At 45.7% G+C, this 23,369-nt stretch overlaps 1 protein-coding gene across 16 annotated transcripts in view; it reads left to right on the top strand.

The window, feature by feature from the left end:
* KCNMA1 (potassium calcium-activated channel subfamily M alpha 1) overlaps nucleotides 1-23,369 on the top strand; it is a 711,960-nt gene that overhangs the window by 350,536 nt on the left and 338,055 nt on the right. For all 16 annotated transcript variants that reach the window (XM_032491958.1, XM_032491957.1, XM_032491943.1 and 13 more), the window contains exon 3: nucleotides 13,143-13,204. In XM_032491958.1, the coding sequence (XP_032347849.1) occupies nucleotides 13,143-13,204 (62 nt within the window). The remainder of the gene's footprint in view (nucleotides 1-13,142; nucleotides 13,205-23,369) is intronic.

Below are 23,369 nucleotides of genomic sequence, written 5' to 3'. Positions count from 1 at the left end.
TTCTCATCCTTCTTCCTCGGGGACGTCTCCACCGGCCCCACGGCCGACAAAGCTCTCCTCTCCTCTTCAGGGTCAGCCTTGCCATGTGCAATTTAACTCTTCAGTGTGACCGTTGAGTGAGTGTCTGTCTTTCCTCTAGACCATTTCGTGAAGGAAGGGGTCCTCTTTGATTCTCCGCTGTATCTCCAGGCCTTGCACAAAGCTAGGTATGCAGTAGACACTCACTCAATGTTAGTGGAATGAATAAGTGAATGGTGGGGGCATAGACACAAATGATTGTACTTTCTACCCTCAAGGAGACCCCAGATGAGAGACTGGGAAGAGAGGTGGTGGCTGCGGTAGAGAATGGGCTCTTTTGGAGGCCCCCTCGGGGGAGAAGCAGAAGGGTACTTATGGAAGATGAAGAGTTGTCACCCCGCATGTGTCTCAATGGCTTGATTATTCAAATAGAAGAAACAAACAGATGACAAAGAAAAGAAAAGGAGAATCTAACCACCTTTCCAGAAATCTAACCACCCTGTGTAGTTGAAGTAGCATTTAAAACCAAATCTAGAACAGCAACTCAAAGTGACAAGAGAGGCTGCTCTTGAGCGGGTGGTACCGAGCAGACCTGCATTCTTGGGAAGGTGGGTCAGCGCTGAGCATGCAGGGCGACCAAATGATGGCCAGAAGGTTCTTGCAAGGGTGGAGCCTGAACAGAGGGCATGGGTCTTCCTCTGTCTTTTTTTTTTTTTTTTAAAGAAATCTCTCATCACAAACAGCTATTTTTACTAACACCTATGGAAAGACCGAATTAAAAAGTGGATACAAAGAAATATAACAGCTACCTTGAAGAACAGCCTTAGTTTAAAAAAAAAAAAAAGGTTTGGGAAGCCTTGTTGAATTTGCAGTTTCAGTGTCTTCCTCTGTCGTAGACATGTCTGGGGAAAATGGGCAGAAGCATGACCTTTGGTTCCTTTGTTTTTAGAGGCAACACGGGCAACTATTCTTCTTTAACACTGTTTCTTCCAAACAATAAAAGAAGTCGTTTATTGACAAGCTCCCGTTTTCCATCTGTGGTGCTAACTTTGGAAACCAGTGCTCCTCAGCCTTTACGTGTCTGTAATCCTGGGAGGAGCTAGGGCTTCACAGATCTACGCCTGTGTATTGGAAATGGAGGTTTTCATTATTTTATTGGCCATAGTGACATCATACCCAAATTCATGGCGTAGCTTTCTATGGGAGGAGATACATCAGCTTAATTAAAAAAACAAAGCCTTGCTAGAGTATGAAAATGTTTTTGAGCAGTGTTTCAAGATAAAGGATCCTAGCGAATTTTTTCTCTCCCAGAAGCCTCTGAAGTATCTTTTTGTAGATATTTTCAGTGAATTTTGTCCAAATAGTGCATACCTAAAATAACCAATTTAAGATGTTTTTTACACCCATTAAAAAAAGAAAGAATATCTTGAAAAGATAACTATTACTATTATTATTATTATTATTATTATTATTATTATTATTATTATTATATTTTATGAGGATTTTGAAGGTGTGATGCTAAAAATACAATCCTTGAACTGGCAGTATCATCATCTCCTGGAACTTGTTAGAGCTGAAGACTCTCGGGCCCCCCCAGACCTACGGAATCAGAATCTCTGGGATGGGTTCAGCGATTGGTGTTTTCATAGGCCCCATGGATAATTCTGATGTGCACTCAAGTTTGAGAACCACTCTTAGGCTGGGGCATAAACATCTCAAAAGGCTTTCAATGCTAGGAACCTCATCTTGGCATCTGCCATCATGTTTTGCACAAGAATGAAAGCTAGAGTTCAAGGTCTCCAAATCAGGGACCTCCTTCTCCAGGTCTGTATCCTCTTCCAGCTTGGCCTCCAGTCCACAGAGGACTCAGCAACCGTGTGCAGTGGATGAGGGAACGGAGAATGGAGTGGGGAGTTCAGAGGAATGGATGGAGCTGATGGAGAAGGGAGTTTGGTATCTGGCTGGGGCTGAAATGCATGGTCAGATTATAGCAACAGAGCCCCCAAATCCCAGGAAGGTGCTGGTTCTCCCCCCAAAAATCGAAAACTTGGAAAACCCATACAAAAGGTGGAAGGGCAGGCACCTCAGTTCCGAATCCTCCTTGATAACTATATCAAAGCTCTTGAAAATAGGAAATAAATCATCTTTTCCATATTTTTCTGGCCTCTGCCTTGCTGAGATGCTAACCGTGTGCCTGGTCTGAAGTCTGATGCAGCCCTAAACATTAGACGTGCACTCTTCCTCATTTTCAATGGCCTTCAAAAGACACACGGCATTCCGCAGCCACGTTGTGTCTCCAAAGAAGTCGTGAGGCCAAGAGAGGCAGGCAAGCTTGTGTTACCTGGTGATGCTCACGTCTCTCCACCCCCCAAACGTGTGCCCGGTGAAAGGGAGCTTGTGGTTTTCTGGCGGCTGGTCTCCAGTAAGCCCGAGCTCCGGTGACCCTGTGAGCCTCTGATCCTCACCAGGGACAGGGAGGTCCACGCAGGAAGTGGGGCAGCAGCTGGGGCTGTGGTCCAGCCTTTCTAAATCAGCCATAGTGCAGTGTTCAAAGGGACACCCAGCCAGCACTCAGGCAACCATCGTTACCGCGCTGAGGTCTGTGCCCTGACTTCTGATTTTCCTGTCTGTGGGTCTGTGGGAACTCGTGAGCATGAGGAATGCTATCTCATGAAACTTTCTACTTTCTTCAGGAAGGGTAGGTTATCTGTAAGAATTCAATAGTAACTACAAAATACATTTTCTTTTCCCCCTGAGCAAGAGATGGAGGGAGAGACATCAAAAGTGTACCATCCAGCACCTTCTCTTTGGAGAACTGGATTTCACCCCACTGTTGACCTTAATAACGGGTGCTCACTAGTCTCATTCTTAGCCCAAATGGTGTTTGCCAAGGCTAACCCATTTCTTATGGTCAGGAGTCTGTTCTACAAAGGAGAAAATAGAGTGTGATGCTTTCAGAGCCACACATGTGGTCGTGTGTGTCTGTGGCTACACCCAGCAGGGGCGGATGGCAAGTCCTGAAGCCTGGTCAATGCTGGTGTCAGTGTAATGGCTCTTCACTGTCTTTAGCCAACTCCCATGGTGCTGAGGGGTTTTGCCGGCTCTGCTTTCTAGACTGCTTGCCAGTTCCTTTTAAAAGCAACCCCCTGGGTGGTAAAATTACTGCAGAAGAAGGAAATTTTAGGTTGTTTCTTGGAGTGACTTTAGGGCCCGCTCACCCACTGAGGGACTGTGTCCAAGCCATTACTGCAGCTTGACCCTGAGGTTTAGACTTGGAGACACAGTGCCCCGTATGTATTCCATTACCTTCTAGAGAAAATCGTTGTGTGTTTTTAAAGTGGTTATAAGCCAGGGATACACTCTTTTTATTTCTTTTCTTTTTTTTTTTTATTGTCGTCAAGGGCACATTCTTTTAAAACTCTCAGTTGTGTCTGGGACTTTGACTACAGTTAGCGAAGGACAAAGGAGATTCTGACTCTAGCCGGCTCCCTGATTCCTAAGACGTCATAGCCCACTTTGTGCATCAGAAATAGATGAGAATGGGAGTGGGAGGGGAAGGCGGGAATGCAGGTGAGGTCTCTGTGGCTCAATGGGGAGAGATTCTGGAAACTAAAGGAGAAATTCCAGCTAACTAAGGGATAAAATCAAATATCCCAGAGAGGCAAGAATCACATGTATGTAATACAAGTTTCTTGGAAATAGCCACTGCTATTGAAAGGAGAGAGATTTGTATCCCTCTGAAAAGATAATTGTGTTCGAGTTTTCAAATGTAAATAAACTGCTGGATTCTACTTGCAGGTTCTTAGAATTTTTCCTCCATTAAAAAAAAAAACTGTGGTAAATACACATAAGATTTAGCATTTTAGCCATTTGTAAGGGTATATTCTGTGGCTTAAGTACATTCTCAATGTGTGAAACCATCACCACTGTCCATTTCTTTTTTCTTCAATACAGACAGACATTCTGTACACAGTAAACAACATCTCTCCATCCTCATCTCTGCCGGGTCCTGGCAACCCCGTTCTGCCTCTGTCTCTGTGACTCTGACTCCTCTGGGTACCTCATGTAAGTGGAGTCATGCAGTATTTGTCTTTTGATGTTTGGCTTGTTTCAGTTAGCAAAATGTCCTCAAGGGTCACCCATGTTGTAGCCTGGGCCAGATTTTCCTTCCTTTTTAATGCTGAAGAATATTCCATTGTATGTATAGACCACATTTTGTTTATCCATTCATCAATCAGTGGACACTTGGGTGCCTGCACCTTCTGGCTCTTGTGAATAAAGCTGCAATGAACTTGAGTATACAGATATCTGTTAGAGTCCCTGCTTTCAATTCCTTTAACTTTTTAATTAATTTTTTTTCAATTCCTTTAATTTTGCCTTTAATATACAAAAGAACTGGCAAGATTTGAAAAGTAGGGCAAAGATGGCCATAAATTTAGTCCTTGGTGACAATAAGTGGCAGCTGGTGACCTAACAGTGCTACAGAAGTTTTCTCATCCTGTAAACCTAATTAAGTTAAAAATCCAGTTGGCCAAACTCACATGCACTTAAGCCAGACAATTCCTGGAAAAGCTCGTTAGCTGCAAACTTGGGAGCTCCATCGGCAGATGGAACATTTTCCCCTGGATTTTTCAATAATTAGACAGGAAAGGTCTTTCAAATGTTACACCTTGAATGGAAGATTTTTGTCTTGTTTGCCAAAGCATCGGTGTTAGTGCCATTGGTAAAAATATGCAGAAATCAACCTTTTACATTTTATGATGCAATGACATAAGATTTCAGTGTCATTAAACCTCAACTCTCAGGAAGGACACAGGTTTTAGGAAAAATTCTATCTTAATGTTACTCTTGCTTTCCATCATTTCAGTTTCTTATTTCAGTCGTAATAAATTTAGACACTAGAGGAACACACTGAACTCTTCTGTATTTTTAAGTTGTGCAGAATGGGATGAGTGTGGTCAGTGAAACCCAGCATGAAAGATGGATGGCACTCCTGTGACTGAGGAACACTAACCTGCAGAAGGTCACATAACTCACACTCAGCACGGATCCTCAGGGGGAAGAGATTAGGCAGTTGGCTTATAACTTACGTCCCAGATTCTTCTTTGAGGAGCATTAAAAAAAAATTAGGAAGAATCCAGACCCTCTATATTTATCTATATTCATCAATTTCTCCCCTACTCTGTCCAAAAAGCCTATTATTGTACTTAATCTGTCTATATTCTGGCAGATGTGTGGTTTATAATAAATTTGTTCTTAGCTTACACTAAGAAGGAGCCCTGTTACTTTCCAAGCCTTTCTCTGTATCTGTAGTCATTTTGAAATTACTGCCTAATTTGAAAATGGACAGAGACACATTGCTGGGAATGTGGTCGGTTAGTCAGTATTGATAGAGTTCCAGCATTTATGATGAATTAGTGGAGCATCAGTTTATCTGTGTGTTCCTTGTAGTGTGCATGCATGCACACATTCATGTGTATCTATTCGTGTACCATTTATATGTTTATATTTATATTATTTTGTACCCCACCTCCCCAGGACAGGGGCTTCCCACGGATTCCTCGTCCCGCCCCTGATCTAAATCCTCAACTTCTTCACATAGCACTTGGGACACCTCCCATCTCACTTGAACCTGTTGATCCTAGAGACATGGTTTCCCTCCCTCTCTCTGTGGAGGTGGCATGCTTCTTCATAGCCCAGGGGTCACTTGGCCCTCCATTGCCTCTTCCATCCTTGTGCAAACCCTTTCCTCTTGAGTCTCCAGCCACCTGACTAAATCCTCATGCTGTCTACTCTCTCCAGTGCCATCATCTAACTACCTCCAGGCCCTGCTGCTCTCTAGTGCTGGCCTCCATCTTGGTCTGTTTCTGCTCTCAACCTCGCCTCCAGCCATCACCTTCTAGTCTGTGCACAGAATGTCCCAGTCAGCTCCTGTCATTCCAGGCACCTGACCTCCTCACTGCAGAGCTCTTCAGCCCCACTGTACTTCGGCAGGTGTCTCTTGGTCCAGCTGTTACTGGACGCTCCTCCTCAGCCCCGTCTGAGCTTTAAACTCTGAAGTCCCACTCAGTGAGGATCCGTATCTTTCCGCTCTCTTTTACTTCAACTGCAGCCAGTCTCCAAACTCATTCTCCAGTCTTTTCTCCAGGTGCTCATTTATTTCACAAATATTGATTGAGACACTTTGCCAGCTCCTGGGAACTTAGTGATGAGTGAAAATGAATGAGCACTCTGTCTTCGTAGAGTTTTTAGTGCAAGAGAGCGGAGAGGAAGTAATCAAATGACTGCACAAAGAAACGTAAAACTTCTGCTGTGCCAAGTGCCACAGAGTACCGACTAGGTTCTTGGGTACCTCCTCACATTATGTGGGCAGGGAAATGACAGTTGAGTTGAGATCTGAAGGATGAATACTATGAGGGGAAGTGAGTCTTCCAGGAGAAAGGAAGTGCTTGTGCAAAGGCCCTGTGTTTGGGGTGTATGTGTGTGCACATGGTGAACAGGAACTGCAATTTCCATCAACTGGAGTCTAGAGAGGGAGAGAATGTGAGATAAAGCCAGAGAGGAGGAAAAGGGCTAGAGTTTTCACGATCTCATAAGCTGTGTTGAGGATCTTTTTCTTCATAACAAAATCCACGAATGTCATTTGCAGGAATTGAAGGGGAGCCCTCGGCAATTTATATCACGTTACATCCTAAAAATCCAGTCCATTCTACACTGAGTACAGCTTTATGGTGTTGGATTTTTGGAAACGCCAGACCGGAATGCCCACAAAATCTCAGGCGGTTTTACTAGGCTTCCTTACATTTGAATAGAGCATGGTTTTACTCTTACCTGGAAGTCCCATGTGTTTTATTTTAATGCTATAGTTCTGAATACTGACAACTATTAGCTCTTTTTTCTCTCCTTCCTTTCTTTTGTCTTGACTACATCTAGATGTCAACCATTGTTTGGAGTCTTGCTTTCCACTGAATCCATTTACGGCCTTTTTATGTAAGCACTTACACAAGTCAGATGTAACGCACCCGGGGGTTAAGTTGGAAACTTAAGGGACCTTCAGCTGCTTAAATGGCACTGTCAAAATATTGGTTTTATCCTTTACAAATCTTCTGTTACTTAGGATAACAAAGATACCTTTTTTGGCAGCAAGATGATGTCTTCTCCTATTGAGAACCACTAATAGTTCAGGGATAAGGAAAACATACAGCTCATCTTGCCAGGTGGTGAAGGAAAAAAAATCCCTCCCTTTTCCCCTTAAGAAAACACTGCAACTTAAGTCTAAGCCTCTTAGGGTGACAGAAACATGGGGTTTTCAGAGAATCACAGGGGCAGAAGGAGAGGGGCGGGGTGAGACCACCCCTCCGTGCCCTGTCACAGTGCAGAGTTGAGGCACAGACCCAGGAGACAGCGGTCGGGGCGCCTCTAGGTTCTTAGCTTTGTGGGATGATGTGTGATGTAAGCAACTGATCATGCTCCTGGAAAGAGACTCTGAATCCACGTGTCCACGGAGTCCCCGCTTGTGCTTTTATGAGAGAAACGATCCTCTCTGACACAGATTAGCAACACGTGTGATTGCCATCATGCCGAATTATAATGATGCACAAACGGCCCACAGTTGGCATAAAAGAGCTCTGCCTTTTCAAGCCAGACGTTTTTTTACTTCTTTCCCTGAATGCAGTAACTTACCCAGGTTCCCATCCGACAGTCATCTGTTCCAGTCCGACTGTTTCACAGATTGGGGAACCAAGTCCCAGAGAGGTTACATGATGTGCTCAGAGCTGCCTGCTTAGTGGGGCAGAGTCAAGATTCAGACCCAGGCCGGCCTCCTGACTGGAGTCCGGGGCCCTCCCTGCCGCGTGTTTGCATCCCTGCACCTCGTGTCTGCCCGGCCCTGGACCAGCCGGGTGGGCCTGGAGTGTCAGGATTTCTCTCTTTCTCCTCCTTGGTTTTCCGTCCTCCTCTGCCCCTTCCACTCTGGGAGCTGACGAAGGCGACGGTGTTATGTCGAGGACCCCTGCTTCCTTGGACATGTCAGAAGCGTCTATTTTTATGTGTAGCATTTATGAAAGCCACAAGGACTTCTGAGTAAACTTCTGGATTCCATGCACGTTGAGGGCAAAGCTCAGGCCTGACTTAGCTCTTTCAGTTTTCTATCTCCTTCTCTCTCCCTCTGGGCCTTGTGCAGAGGAGTTCAGTAAAGGCTGATTGTCGAGGTGTTAAATTCAGCAGACCAAACATTATCATATGGATGCTGGAACACTGTTCTCGCTCCTCAACAAAACATCCCCATATCGTTTTGCCTTGGGAGCCCGCGTGTCTGTTTTTTTATATAGTGAATTTTATTGTATATAAATTATACCTCAGTGAAAAAAAGTAACATGCCTTTGGGATCCTATATCAAAAATTGTCCATTTTTCTGAGGAGCTGGCTGGGCCCCAAAAGGACAGGCAGAATCATTAATTAGGGCCACTTGTCTTGATGTCAGCTGAGCAGGATGTGTGAGACCTGCTCAGAAGAGAATTAATTCATCCTCCTCTCTGTACTTTTTAGAGCACTCCTAGCACGATTCCCACACCCTGCGGGCCCCATACATATGTTCTAATGGGCTAATTGTGAAGGCGACGTTTGTAAATTAATCTCTGACTCTAGCTAAGTGGTTTCCCCTAATGGGTTTAATTCAGTGACTCCCATTCTTGGCCACATATCAGCTTCACTGGAGGAGCTTGTTAAAAATAGAGATACTCAGTCCCCACTCCTCCCAGCTCTCAATTTTCTGTTTCCGGGGTGAGGCGAGGGCATCTCTGTTCTTAAAGGACAGCTCCTCAGGTGGTAGGATTCCAGTGGCAGCCGCCTTTGTGAGCCTCTGCTCCAAATCCACGTCCGAAGGCCCCTGTCACCTCGTGTGCCAATCGAAAGCATTTGGGCCTGAATCCCACAACTGGAAACCAGGTTCTAGAACAGGCAAGGTCTCTGAAGAGCCTCCTTTCCTGGTTCATTTGCCTCTGAATTCACGTCAGTGGACCCGTCTTTGCCCTGGGGAGTGGGGGGGCTCCGGTGACCTGAGGGAGGATACTCTGCTGTGCCATACTGTCTTCCATCTTTATGAACTTCTCAAGACATTTGGAAGGTCTTCAAGGCCTGCTGGAATTTCCATCCATGAAGATGGCTGTGGCCTTCTCTCTGCTCCCCGCGTATCATCAGACTCCTGGTGGCAGGTGTTGGGGACAGATATTCTTTATAGTATGCTCTGTGTGTGTCTGTGTGTGAGTGTGTGTGTCTGTGTACCTAGCATTCTTCTATGCAAACACATGTCATGTTTGATCTTGGAGTTTTAAAAATAGATGACTCACGGGCACCATCGTTGCAACGTCATTTATCAAATCACTTTTGTTTTCAGGAATCGGACACTCCTGTAAATAGCACTCAGCACTCATTCTCGCCACACAGCACACAGTTTTGCAGTTAAACCCAAGAATGTGGCAGTTAACACCATGCAGGCTAGCCAAGTTGATTTGGGAAACCCAGACTTTGAAAAGTGAGGAAGACAGGACAGGCTCTCGTGGCAGGCACAAAGTGTGCCGAAAGGGACCGCTCACATCATCCCACGTGCTAGACTGCTCACACGCTCTTGTTGGTGGCAGTGCTTTGTACAGCGCTTGGTCATTGTGAGGGGGACTCGGCGACTCAGCTCTGGGGGGCTGAGGGTTTCCCTTTCTCAGGGGTCGTGTTTTTCCTGGCCTCATCTTACCGTGTCCCTTGGGCTACAGTGCCTCTTATCCCTGGGATTACAGAAGCTCACGGGAGGATTCCCAGTGGCCCTCCCCTTACTGAAGGGATATTGGAGTAGCCATAAGATGTCGGAAGAAGGGACACTTAGAGAAGGAATTGGCTGAGACAGGAACCCCTGCTGTTCCTGCCCTTCCTTTATGCGTGTCCCACCTGGTTAGTAAGTTACTATATCCTGACTCCACTGACACGATGCAATTGAGCATTAATTACATAACAGCATGGGATTCACCTCTGTGAGGGTTACTGTGTGAAAGAGCTTATTTTATGACTCCAAGTGGACTTCTTTTCTTGTTTTTCCCAGGGCCTTATGCAAAGCAATTGTGAAATAAATACTTAGCTGATTATTTGGGGCTGCTCTGTAGCATAACCATTAACCACTTAGGCTAAAATCTGATCATTTTGTGTAGTGGGGCTGAATTTTTTCATACTTAGAGGAGGGTTCTCAGACAACGGGGTGTTAGAGAGATGGAGATGAGAGATGAACGAAGGAGGGAGAGAGAGAACTCGTCCTATGATGGGGCCTCGAAGAAGATTTCTCTCTCTTGGATTTCTGTTTTCATGGCCAAATCCAAAGGGCTGATTCCTTTTCTGCAGCACCTGGATGCAGATGGACAGTGTCATCAAGCCTGACGTGATAAAGAGCCATTGAGCAAGTTTATAAAATCACATGCATGGTTGACTCAGTACTGAGAAGCAGACCCCTGCACCCACCCCCCTGGTCACATTGATCATTTTGTGCCTGGAGGCAGATGCGGGCAGAGATGGTGTGGGACAGTTTGGACACCCTGTACCTCACTGAGAGAAAACCTTCTGGCCGAACGTGTGGACCCAAGAATAGGTCCACTCCTCAGAATCTCTACCCGCTGGGAACTTTGGAGTCATTTTTTTTTGCTGGATTTCTTCCCTCCCTTCCCCAATCAATCTGAGAAATCCTGCTGTTGGCGTTTGCGTCTGAAGAGGCTGGGAGGAGCCCTCTGCTTCAGTCACTGGCTGATTTGGTTAAATAAGCTGCACATTAGTCCCCATCGCAGAGGCCAACTGAGGCAGCTGGGACTCACGTGTCAGCTACTTTGTCTGCTGGGAAATCCTCGATGATGTGGAAGAGCTTAGATTGGAGCTTCTTTCTGGATGATGTAGATACGATTTGCAAGAACTCCTTTCCTTTCCTCTTTCCCCTCTCTCCTCCCCCCTCTCCCGTCCTCTCCTATCCTCTCCCTGCATCTTCTCTCCAGCTCTGATGGCCTAGACTTGCATAGGGCATTCTGACAGGAGCTGGGCATACACACACACACACACACACACACACACACACACACACACACACACACACACACACACACACACACACACAGATAGATACACACACACAACCGAATCGACAGAGATCAGTCTCACACTCGCTGTTCGTGAATGAAGAAAAGGTCCTTCTCCTTTGCTCTGGCCACACCCCTTCTCTTTGCAGCGTTTTGAGAATGAGGTCAGGGCCCAGATCTAACTGCTTATGTCTCAGAGACAGCAGCACAGGTCAGAATTAATCCTCAGCTGTTTGATTTGCTGCCTCATTCAGATAACAGAGGGAAGAGCAGAAGCCTGTTTTTGTTTTTGTTTGTTTTTGTGTTTACCTTTGCAACGAATGAATGTATGTGTTGCCGGGGTGGGGGGTGGCGGGGGAGAGACTGAGGTGACCCTGCCACATGGATTAACCCTGGGCTGAGGGTAATCACTGATAGGCAGCAGGAATTTCCTTGGATTCAACTGGAGCCTGCTTGAGTTTTTAGAACAAAATGGATGAATAAAATCAGCCCCCATGGTGCATTGTTGTAACCAGGTGTCCATAAGGAGAATTCAGATGCTATGAAAACACATATTCCTTATAGTGAGAGTTGTTTCAACTGCCAGTTGTTTGCTTTGCAGCCCACCATCCACGCACTGGACACAACACTGTGTAGCTCTGTGGAATTTGTAAGGTTTTAAGTGAATATCTACGCAGTTTTCACTTTCTATCAGCCAGTTCGGTGCACGCACACACGCACACACACACGACTTGATCATGCCTCATCTTCACGGAACTTGGGATTCATCTCTACCCACCAGCCAGTGCCACGGGGCTGTCCATGTGTAGGTCTGCTGGAGGCTGGCCATTCTAACACGCTTCACCCCATGTCCCTCTAGGATATTGGTCTATCTACTAGGTAGTTATTGCCTCCTGGGACTGTGTGGGGTGGTGGTGTTTGTTTTTTGTTCTCAGGCTTATTTGTTGGCTCTGGGCTTCTTTTTAAATTTTTGTGCATCCTTTTAGTTGTGCTACCAGTCTTCTCCATGAAAGAGTAAACGCAGACATTACAATGTTGAGTGAGGATAGAAGTACCAGCCAGTCAGCATCAGCCTAATTGGCTGCGTGTTCGTTTGATGGACTTCAGCGAGACAGGTATCCTTTGAGGGGGATGCCAACACTCTCTTTTGTATCAATGGTGATTAACTTTGAGTGAAGAGTGTAAAGAAAAATGAGGGTTGTCATCTCCCTAGCCTGTTGTATTACCTCCTTTGGCTTCCTGCCCCTAGAGTGTTTCCAGAATACTTGAGAAGTGTCCTAAACACACAAACACACACATTCGTGCAGTGAGTACAAACATGCATGCATACACTTACACACATATGGACATTTGTACGGATAGCTAATTTGTGCTTTTCAATTAATTTTTCTCGTATTGAAACTGAAAGTTAATTAGTAAATTAGTGTTCATTTTGTGTTGAGGATGGTAGCAGGGATTAACTGCTAACGGACATGACGAATCTTACTGGGCTGAGGAAAATGTTCTCAAACTAGACTAGGATGCTGGATGCTCAATTTGGTAAATCTACTCAAAGTCATTGATTGAACTGTACACTTAAAACAGGTGAATTTTATGGTGTGTAAATGATACCTCAGCAAAGCTGGTACAACAGGATAGCCCTGTATTTGGGTTCCTGTTGAGCCTTGGTTATGCGGAATATGAAAAATGGTATCACTGCAAATTTTCACCTGCACTTTGCCCACTGAAGTGTGTTGACTTCAGATGTGGAGAAGCTGGACCCTGAGTTAACAGGACCGGAGAAAACCCCAGTGCCAGGGGATGCAGAAGCCTGCCCTGACCCCTGTTGGCCAGCCACGGGGTTGCTGTCCACTGTGAGGGAAGGAGCCCGCAGCAGGCAGAAGTGGGCCCAACTGGGGGATGGCGTTGACAAGCCCGCCCCTGAAAGCACCACGTTTCCGAGTAGCAGCTACATGTGTCCGGAAAATAAATCAACAGCCCAGTGTTCAGCTCTTAAGTGATGGCGTTCTCTCTCTTCTTTTGCAGGTTGTCTTAGTCTTTGCTCTCAGCATTGGTGCACTTGTAATATACTTCATAGATTCGTCAAAGTGAGTATTCACATATGTTGTCTTGCCCTCTTTTCTAAAAACAGTCATGAGTGTTGACATTGATCAATTGGTTTACCTTAACACCTACCTTTGCAAGAGCCTCCTGAGTGTGGAAGACTCTTGGAGGAGGGCAGGGCTGTCTGTGCTGATTTTCTGAGTAGGAAAGCAAGCTCTTGCAAACAAGGCTGCTTTGGTTATGCTGGCCTCCAAGGGAGGGAGAGGGGTCTGAGGTCAAACCTTTTCACTGGGTGTTGCTGATTTTTAAATAGTTGTTTCCTGGTGCAGTGTCTGCACTGAATATGTCAAGAGGGCTCTGATGTGAATTTGCAACCTCTGGGAGGCTCACTCTGTCCAACCACTGAGGGTGTGAGCCATTCTTGCCTTGGTGGTAGGATCCTTTCCTTATTAGGGTTTCCAATGCTTTACTCTTATTAGAAGTCAGATTAGAAAGTACTTCACTCTCCTTTGCACCTGCCAACCAAATATGCAGCTGAAGCATCACTTGCTGGTGCTTCTTGACTCGTGAAGGTAAGGAGGTGGGACGGAGGAGTTTGTGATGACGCCCAGAGGTGGAGGCCCATGGCCATCAGAAAATTCCTCTAGTGGACACTCGTGCAGACCCCTGGGGTGCCAACTGAGGGAACTGGTGCTCTCAGGTGAGCCTAGGGTGAGGTCTCTCTGTGCCACAAACAGTAAAGGCTTTGGAGGAGGCAGAAGAGGGCACTGAGCAGAGCTGCTCAGTGATGGCCAGTTCTGGCCAGTTCCTGCAGGGGTCCCCACTGGGGACATCATTTGTTCAAGTCTTCTCTTGCGAGCCTGAAGCATCTGGGACACTGGAGCTGAGCTGGTCTGACTCCTTTCTGTGGTGACATGAATTGACAACTGGACAGTGGCCTTGAGCTCTTTGCTTGCATTGTCCACTGTGAGAGTGTTTTTGATCCCTTCAACTTGATCCCCAGCACACCTGAATGCTGGAGTTTGATCAGAGGAAACTTGCTTGGTGTCCCTGTTGGCTCAGACCCTGGTGCGCCTGAATTCTGAGCTTAGCGCTCATTTTCCGTGGCTCCAGAGGGTAGCAATTTCATGCATGCCTAAACTCTGAATTTCTCAGCATCACTGGTCACCAGCCAAAGGATTGTGTGCATTTGGGTGCTGAGCCAAAGTCACGTTGGAGAAGATAAAGGAAATGTGTCCTCTAATCGCCCGTCTTTGGGCATCAGCCGCCGCTGAGAGTATCGGAGGTCCCTCAGCCCATCCCCACTCACAGAGCTGGGCTGCCTCGCCCATCTCAGGTGGAGGGGCCTCTCAGAGTCCTCCAGGAGTCGGGAGCCACAGGCTCTTCCATCAGCTCTTCCTGGCCCAGAAAGAGAAGAGCTTTTTAAGTTTGGAAAACTCCAATTGGTCTGTCATTGAAGGTAAGCCACATTTAAATATCTCTTCTTAATAATTCTTGATCATATTTGAATTGGATCAAAGATCTTCTAAAGCCCCTGGTCTTTTTCTCCCTTCTCTCCCCAGGAGTGAGGAATGCTCTCACAAGTCACCGGGCACAAGAAACCGTGCCTCAGCTTTCCTGTCAGGGCTCAGGAAGTAGGTTCGGGCATGTCATCTGTGTGCCCTAGACAGACAAACCTTATGTGGAGGTGAGTATGGTGACCAGTTAGATGGACAGATGCCTTGGCGCCTCCTTTCCTGGTTTCCCCCTTTTTGCTCCTCTGTAATTCTCAGAAATAAAATGCTCTTGTTAGATGGACTTGAATTGTGTCCTTTTTTTTCAATAGTGTCTACTATGGGGTGGGTGGTCTTTTGCTCTGTTAAGTCCTGGTGTTCTCGGCCCCATGTGAGAGGATGGAAAGGGGTGGAATTTCCAAGGCAAGACCCTCTTTCCTGGATGTCCTACACCACCTCAGTGTCCTTTGGATTTAGTTACGATTCTGCTGAGCCTGGGAAAGCCAGCACCGGGAACCCTCTCTGGTCCTGGTTTCTTTTATGGACTTGGAAAGAGTCAATTCCAAGGATGAACCGTCAGTCCCGCTCTCAAATTTTCCCAGCCAAATTGCCAAGAATCTTAGAAGAAGGATTGTCCTCACTTTTCTTGGGGACTGTTTTAGCTTTGTCCTAGCTTCAGCCTTTCTTCTCTGTCACTAAACTGTGGTTTGGCATAGTAAGCCTTTGTTTATAAAAAGAGTTTATTTTTACTTATGTAGCCCTTTCTGCTTTTCGTTGGAATTACTACATTTGCTTCTGAAGCAAAACCCCAAGTCTTTCCCGTGGGTCACCTCATCAGCATAGTCAATACTAAGGGTCTACCATCGTCCTGGGGAAAGCCAGCAAGCTCGCTCAATGTAAGTCAAGGGGCACATTGAAGTAGAATCTATAAGGTAACCTCCATGAGAAGCCATAGATTCATTCCCAGGAATAAAAAAAGAGCTCATTAGACAAATTATAGTCAAGCATGGTAAACAAGATAAAAAATTCTATCCACATATAAGATGCAAATGAAAAGCGAGCAAGAAAGCAGAATGTAAAATTCTTAAAATACATCCCTTTTGTTCAAAACTGTCATGGGCTATACACACTCATGGTTTGGCTGGCCATCTGGGCATTTTGGAAAGAGAGCTTTAAACTTTCTTGGAAGTGATACTAAATCATCACCCTGGGAAAACGTACCTAGTATTCTTCAGATGAATTTTAGTTAGTATTTATACCCGTCAAGTAAATAAGTCAAAGATAACATATAGGCTTTCCCTTGTGTGAACCTCATTGGGCGGACACGAGACATGGTCCAGGAAACGGTTTGTCTTGGTGAGTTTCAGCCAGAGCTGGCCTCCCCCGACGGGGTGGGGAGTGCCCCAGCAGCACAAGTTCAAGATGTGAGGCTCTCTGCACTCAGCCTTTTTAATAGTGCAAGGAATGCATATTGACACAGAAAGCAGGCTCCGGTTGCCTGCTCAGCCGGCTCAGGGTCAAGGCAGGCCAGTAATTCAGGTAGTGCGAGGGGACAGGAGGTTCAGATACATACTGTAACTGGTGAGTTTCTGATCTTTTTTAACCTTTCAAAGCTTATTTCACCATCAAGAGGCAGTGGACAAAGACATCCTCGTCTTCACTTCTTTCTTTTCCCATCCTTAGGACCAGATGGGTCCCGGAGCAGGTCTTTCTCATTCAGCGGTTTGCGAAGCCCTTCTCTGGGTCTAATTTTCTTAGAGTGGTCGCCGCAGAATTACTTGTGTAGCCTCACGTGATTTCTATCTGGCCGAGACAGACTGTGCTCAGAGCTCCTGGAGCTGGAAGCCAAAGAGAATTACGTTAAACTGTGTTAAAATGATGCTTTATCATCCCAGCAGTAGGCTCTCTAGAAAGACCCAAGCAGAGGGAGACGTTCCACCTAGTCTTTGGGTAGACACAGATGTCAGTTCCTTAACAGACACGGAGAAGCATTAACCCCGCCACACACAGTAGTTCCACTCCCCAAAGATATTAAATTGGCTACACGTGGCAGGTACTGCCCCCAAGGAACTCCATTTCTTTTTCATTCTTCTTTTTTCCCTTATAGTTTTATTGAGATATAACTGACCTACAACCCTGTATACATTTAAGGTGTTCAGCACAATGATTTGACTTACATATGTCATGAAATGGTTACCCCACTAAGTTTAGTGAACATCCATCATCTCATACAGATACAAAATTAAAGAGAAAGAAAACAAATTTTTTTCCTTGTGACAAATACTCTTAGGATTTACCCTCTTAACAATTTTCATTCTTTTTAAAGGTGCCCAATTTAAGGCACTCCAGCTCCTAATTCTGATGTCTCTTGGTATCTACACCCACCCTTTCCTCCCACACACTCTGATCCTCTGTGAAGCAAAGAGCTTTTTAAAAAATTATACAACCGAGTCAAAAGTGCCCCTAGACGCCCTGTGGGTGATAATGTCACCGTTGCTGGTTCCATCCCTGTCTATTTTTCCCTTTGACATAGGAACAGTAATTCTTCTGTAATAGATAAGGGGAAAAAAAGACCCAGAAATGTCAGCGTGAGGGCAGGATTCAGGGACTGCATAATGTAGCAGTTCCTGCAGCTTCTAGAATTTCAAGAGAAAGTAGGAAGAGGCAGAAGCTCAGGGCCCTGGGTATTTGCATTTTTTTTCCAGGGGCATTCTTGGAAAGGGATGCCCCACCCATGTGAAGCAATGTATTCCTTTGATTCATGTGTAAACTTGGCTACTTCTTATGCTGCAGTTCCATGGATTATGAATATTTAATGCTGCTCATCCTGAAAGTGAAGGTCAAGTCCTGCTTACTGGTGACTTCAGTGCAGGCGGGTGTCTTGGAAAGGCACGCTAACCTGCTGTGAGCAGAGTAAAGCCAAAAGGTTATGCATTGTTAAAATTTTCCTTAATGACTTGAACTGTTCCAAAATGGCTGGTACACAGTGAGGGCACCTGCTGATTTCCCAGTCTTTGCTCCAGGACTCTGGAATCAGCCATGCTCAGTGGAGGGGCATATGGACATTAAGAAGGAGGAGGGAAGAGCAGCACACACTGTGGAGAGCATCTAATGCAAGGGACGGGTTCTAGGACAACTGGTGTTACGATGTGAAAATAAATGGCCTTTCCCCTGTCCTTCAAATTAGCCATTCCCCTGTCCTTTAAAATTTACATGTGTGTTCATTGACTCATTTTGTATTCGTTCATTCATTCAAGACAGCTTCAGTGTGATCATGTCAAACATTTTCCACTCGGTAAAATTGCTTATAGTTATGGCTAAGGGAAACTGTCTTTAAGATTGCAGTGGAAATTAACCAGATTGTTTTCATCATCTCTGTAAATAACACTGGCATTGGTGATGTAACGGGGATACCCAGAGCTTTAGTGCAACTGGCTGGTTACCCCACTGTTAGACCTGCCTGAGTCTGCACACAGCCCAGCCTCTAATCCCTCTGCCTAGAATTTCTCCTCCAAAGGGTAGAGAGGGTCAGGTGGTGGGGGGAATAACATTCACTGATCATTAAGCTCTTTAAAATGAATAACACGTGCGGTCTCTAAGAATTCTAACAACTTGGTAAGGTAGGTACTATGGCCTTTCCCACTTTAGAGATGAAACTGCAGCATTTGCCCCAAACCACATAGCTAGTAAGTTATGGAGCCAGGATTTGAATCGACATGTCTGAAGGCACCTCTCTTCCAAGTGTCAGGAAGTAAATTTCCAGGTGTGGCAGCGACTACCTGGGTTCAGTGAGATGCTGCAAGAGAGGTCATGCAGCCTCATCCTGCCGGCTCAGCTGTCTTGTTTTCTCGTTTGTTCCCCATCTCCCCGTTTCACACCTTTGGGGCCAAGTCTGCAAGGCAGCCATGCTTAGCAGGGTCCTATGAGCTTTCTCCCAGGGACATGGGACATGTCCGTGGGATGTGTGCTGTCTGATGTCTGTTTGGGTCTTGATTTGTTTCCTCCTAAACTATGGCTCAATAAGACTCTTCTCTTTCATCTCAGTGGAGTGCCAGTGTTTTGCGATGGAATAAGGTCAAATTAGCAAAGAACAAGTTGATCATTTCTCAAGGGCGTCTCTCGCTTGAGGGATTCTTTCTCGGTAGAAAGCCCCTTTGCCCTCCCCATCCTTACCTAGTTCTCGGTGCCTGTTACTTGGCAAACTAAAGTAGATAACAGGAGAGGCCCTGCTTGTCCATTAGTTTCTTTTATCTCTTTAGAAGATGGCAGAATGTGGTTAATTGTTACAGTTTTGCATTGTGCACTTATCAAGCCAGTGGACTTCAGGAAAATTAGATCCAAAAGAGGTTTCTGTGGAGGTCTTTGAAACCATAGAAGATATCCAGCCTCCTCCTCCAGTCTTGTTCTTACCTACTGCGCACACAGGTGTTGACCCTGTAGAAGGCACCTGGCCGAGCTTTGAGGACAGTGTAGGTCACCTCCGGGACAATGCGTTGTAAACTGAAAAGGGCTGCAAATGCTACTTTCACTGTCACCATTAGCACATCCCTGCCCACAGCATGAACAGCTGGGCAGCCTGTGGCATAGAGAAGGAAGCTCGCCGTTTTATTTGGATCCAACTCCTTTATGGAACCTGGTCTTTCTAGGTAGTGTTCTGAGAAGCTCGTTCCAGCTCTCCACCTTTATGCCCTTTTCAAGAACTCATGGTATGTATTTAACCTTTGTTGGGGAAGTCAACACAAATCACTGTGTGTGTGAAGCATCTCTCTGTTCTTTCTTTTTCCTTTTTAAATACTGCCCGCCACCCCCAGTTTTCTCCATCCCTTGCTGACATTTTTATTACCAGGCTTTGGTTTGGAAAATTATGGGTAGGGGAAAGTTCAAGGGCAGGATGTTCAGAACAGCACTGCACATCTGTGAGGGGAGCACAACAGGAAAGCCAGCAGCTGTTGAAAGAATGGCGTGTCAGATGGTAGGGGAGCTGAGCCCACTGAAGGCTGGGGGAAGAGGAGGCGCCTTCGGGGCACAGAGGCTGTAAATAACTCCCAATGGGAAGTCCTGTCCCCTTTCAGAATTTAACCTTGAATAGCAACCTTCAATTCCCTGACCTGGGAGCCACCCAAACTCAACCATCCTACCTCACCTGATTTTGCAAATTGCCATTCTTTCATCAATGGGGTATAAACCTGGTCGAGAAGGCAGGTGGAGAATATGCCAAGAAGTTACATTGTGCAGTGGTCTGGGCTTCCTTCCTTTCTTCTCACAGTGCGGGAGACACAGCAGTGCCACATGCGACAGCCCCTAGAGACATTGAGGGAACTGCTTATCTTTGGCATCTCCTGAGAAAAAAATCAAGGTCTGTTATAGGAGTGGGAGGGAGGATGGAGCTAGCCCTTCCAGGTTTGCTGCAAAAGAGAACTGTATAATAAAATGCTGGGACTGATAGCACTGTTTCCCTGCACCTCAGCATCCTCTCCTGCAGGATGAGGCCCAAGTCACCTGCTCAAGGTCACCCAGCCAGCCAGGGGCTGAACTCGAGCCGGAAGCCAGAGCTCTCCTATCCCAGTTCAGGCCCCTTTCTACCTGATCTCTTGGGTTCTTTCTACTAAATAAGAAATTAATAAAGATGTGATAGTGAATATTATCCATTGAATAGCAAAGCAAATAAGGACTTCTCACACCAGTTCTGGAGTTTCGGGCTGTCATCACGGGGAAAACTTTAGGGACATGGAAAAGAACAAAGATAATCCCAGGTGGAAAAGACAAGGCCCAGCCGGGTGGATGCTGGGGGTTAGTTTATTTCATCCCCATCGGCAAGAGACTTTGAATTCCTTGATTCTATGATCCTGCTCCTCTGTTTTTTATTATTTTTTTTTTCTGTACTATTTCACAGGGGGAAGTACGGGTTCAGCTCTGTTGTGGAAGGTTGAGAAGGCTGAATGCATTTGTCTGGCCTGTTTGGAATTTGTTGCACATAACTTCTGAGGACATTTTGCCCTGTTGCTCATTTGTTTCTCCTGTGAAAACACTATCTGATAACTATGTCTATAAATCCATATCTACCCTCCAAAATTAGAATGAATTATTTCTGCTCTTTTCACCACTCTCTAGAATTTAAAAACAAAACCTTGGATTATCTGACACTCTCGTGGCCCTCTGGCCTTTTTTTTTTTTTTTTTAAAGAATGATTATTTTAGGGCAAATGAGGAAGATGCATTCCTTTTCAGGCCCACTTAGTTATTTATGTCTTCTGCAGTTAGCATGTGTTTATATCACCAGCAGCCTGGACCTTCTCCGCATTGCCCAGCTCTGATCCTCTACCTAAAGCCACAGCCATACATGCATTCAGAAACTGCCGAGAGATCAGGGTGGAAGCCGGCTGGAGGGAAAGGTTAGAGCTCAGAACAGTTTAATGCAAACACAGGGACAGAGCTCATTCTTAACACAGCCATGGTTGTCCGGAGGTGTGGTGTCGACTGGTACAGCTTCATCGTGGTGTTTATGGGCTGCAGACAGGAATGGGGATGTGACCTCTGTCATTGCTTGATTATTCCTCTTGCCCTTCTTCCCGACAGCCTGACAAGTTGTAGCTTTGGGGACACCCTCGTCAGTGATGAGTCATTTGTGGCAAAAAATAGAATCCTTTGCAGCAAGAATGCTCTTGGGACCTTTTGACATACATGCCACTGGTCCCAGAATTTGGGAGAAGGGAGTGTGTTTGTGTGTATGTGCGTGTGTATGTTCGGGATAATCCTGCCCCATCTATAAATGGTTGGAAGGGCACAGCATGGGAGGATTGGCCACCAGTCTCAAGATAATAACAAAGATGAGATTGAGAGCCATGTACCTTAAAGATATCAATCAGGTCATAGATGTCTATTAAGTATCAGCTGTGTGTGAGACATTTTTCTAGGTATTGGGGGGTTTCAGGTACTATGTATAAGGCTAGATCTTTTCCATGAAGATGTTTAAATTAAATATATTTTCACAAGGGGGTCAGGAATTCCAGCCATAAATATAGAAAAATGAGTAAGAAAACAAGATAGTGAGGTATCTCTAGACTATACATGGTCAATTTCAAATACAAGCTTTGCTGACAGTAAGTGCTGAGGGCTCAGAAGCTGAAAAGATAGCTGGATCTTCTGCAGTGCTTTGGTTCTGGGGAGATTTTGAGTTGAGGAGGCAGAAAACTCAGTTTCCCCCCAGATCTAGGAATCCTTTAGAGGGGCTCTCATTCTGGCCTCCACTTTGGCCTCTTGGCTTTGATTTTTAGTACGTGCTGAGTCCAGCGACACCCTGCCTTGAAATCGGTCACTGAGGTTAAGGACTGAGAATGCTTTCCGGATGGCCTAACAGGATCAGATGCAAACTGTCTCTGGTGGTGGTAATACCTCTCTCTAATTGCACGTGGTGAAAACCTTTGGGCACTTCTGTTTGGAAATTTACAGAAGTGACTGACCGAAAGGCATCTGCTCCATCTTTTTTAAACCAAGGTCAGGGTGTAATGTAGCCTCACAGGGGCCTCACTTATGAACATGCCACATGTAGAGCATCCAGCGATGAAAGTCATGGCTTAGTGAGGCTGTGTTCTGGGCAAACCCGCTACCGCATGACCCGAGATGTTGGTGTGGAGACCAGCATTTGCCTGGAGGGCTGCACTGTGATTGTCACGGGCTCTAGGTATTTTTGCCTTCTTGGGTCCATTTCTCCGTAAAGAATAAGAAATCTTATATTTGATGACTGTCTTCATATAAAGATGAATATAACCCAAGCTAGATTCATTATTGTTGTATTTATTTTTTTCTTTTGATTTAAAGGAAATTAAAATTCAGACATTTGCTTGGGTCACTAGGAGTACAGTGGGCCCAAGACGCTGTGTCTGCGGTGCCTGATGGAGACGTTGGCTCCCGTTCCTCCCTTCCTGTCAGCCCCATCCGTCTGGAAATTTTCACAGACGAGAAAACATGCCAGAGACAGATGCCTTACACCACACCCCTCCTGGTGTCTAATTGTCTCAGATGGGAAAATAAAAATAAATACTCCATTTCAAACTACGTCTTATGGCTTGACTGTGGGAAATATTAACTTCAGCAACCCAGCATTTAACAAAAAATGACACCTGGGCATGTGTCTGTTTTTAAAAGAAAACCTAATCATCTTTGCTTTTCTGATGCGTTTTGGAGACACATGTGCTTTGTCCATCCTTCTGTCTGAAAACGAGTCTTGCCAGATGAAGAGGTCTATTCCCTGAGAGCATCACCATAAAAAACAATATTTTTTACACTGAGGTTTACAATCTCAAGCAGAAAGGGTGGGCAGACATTAGAAAGGAAGGAAGCCGATAGGGGAGGACCAGCCTGAGCCTTCCCTGCAGTGACTTCAGCTCTGGCTGACTGTCCTCAGGCAGAAATGCAGACTTCCCACGTTTCAAAGAAAAGAGAAGAAACTGGATGTTCATGTTGAATCTCCAGTTATTAAATATTGTCATAACTCCACCACTTTTAAAAGTGCCCTACTGGCCAAACAAAACAGTTCCGTGGGCCAGATCTGGGCCTCCCGTTTTCAGTCTTTATTCTAAACGGTCTCTCTTTCTGGTCTTGAATTAGCTCTGCTGCCTGAGTGCCAGGAAACAGTCTTAACTCCTGGTCTTCCATCTCCCAAAAAGGGCTCCTTCTCTCTCCCTGGTGAGGAGTCCTTGGTCTCTACACGCTCTGGC

The sequence above is a fragment of the Camelus ferus genome, chromosome 11 (genome assembly GCF_009834535.1).
Source record: "Camelus ferus isolate YT-003-E chromosome 11, BCGSAC_Cfer_1.0, whole genome shotgun sequence".
NCBI classification, from domain to species: domain Eukaryota; kingdom Metazoa; phylum Chordata; class Mammalia; order Artiodactyla; family Camelidae; genus Camelus; species Camelus ferus.
The sequence above is the reverse complement of the archived record's forward strand: the minus strand, read 5'-3'. Positions and strand labels throughout refer to the sequence as shown.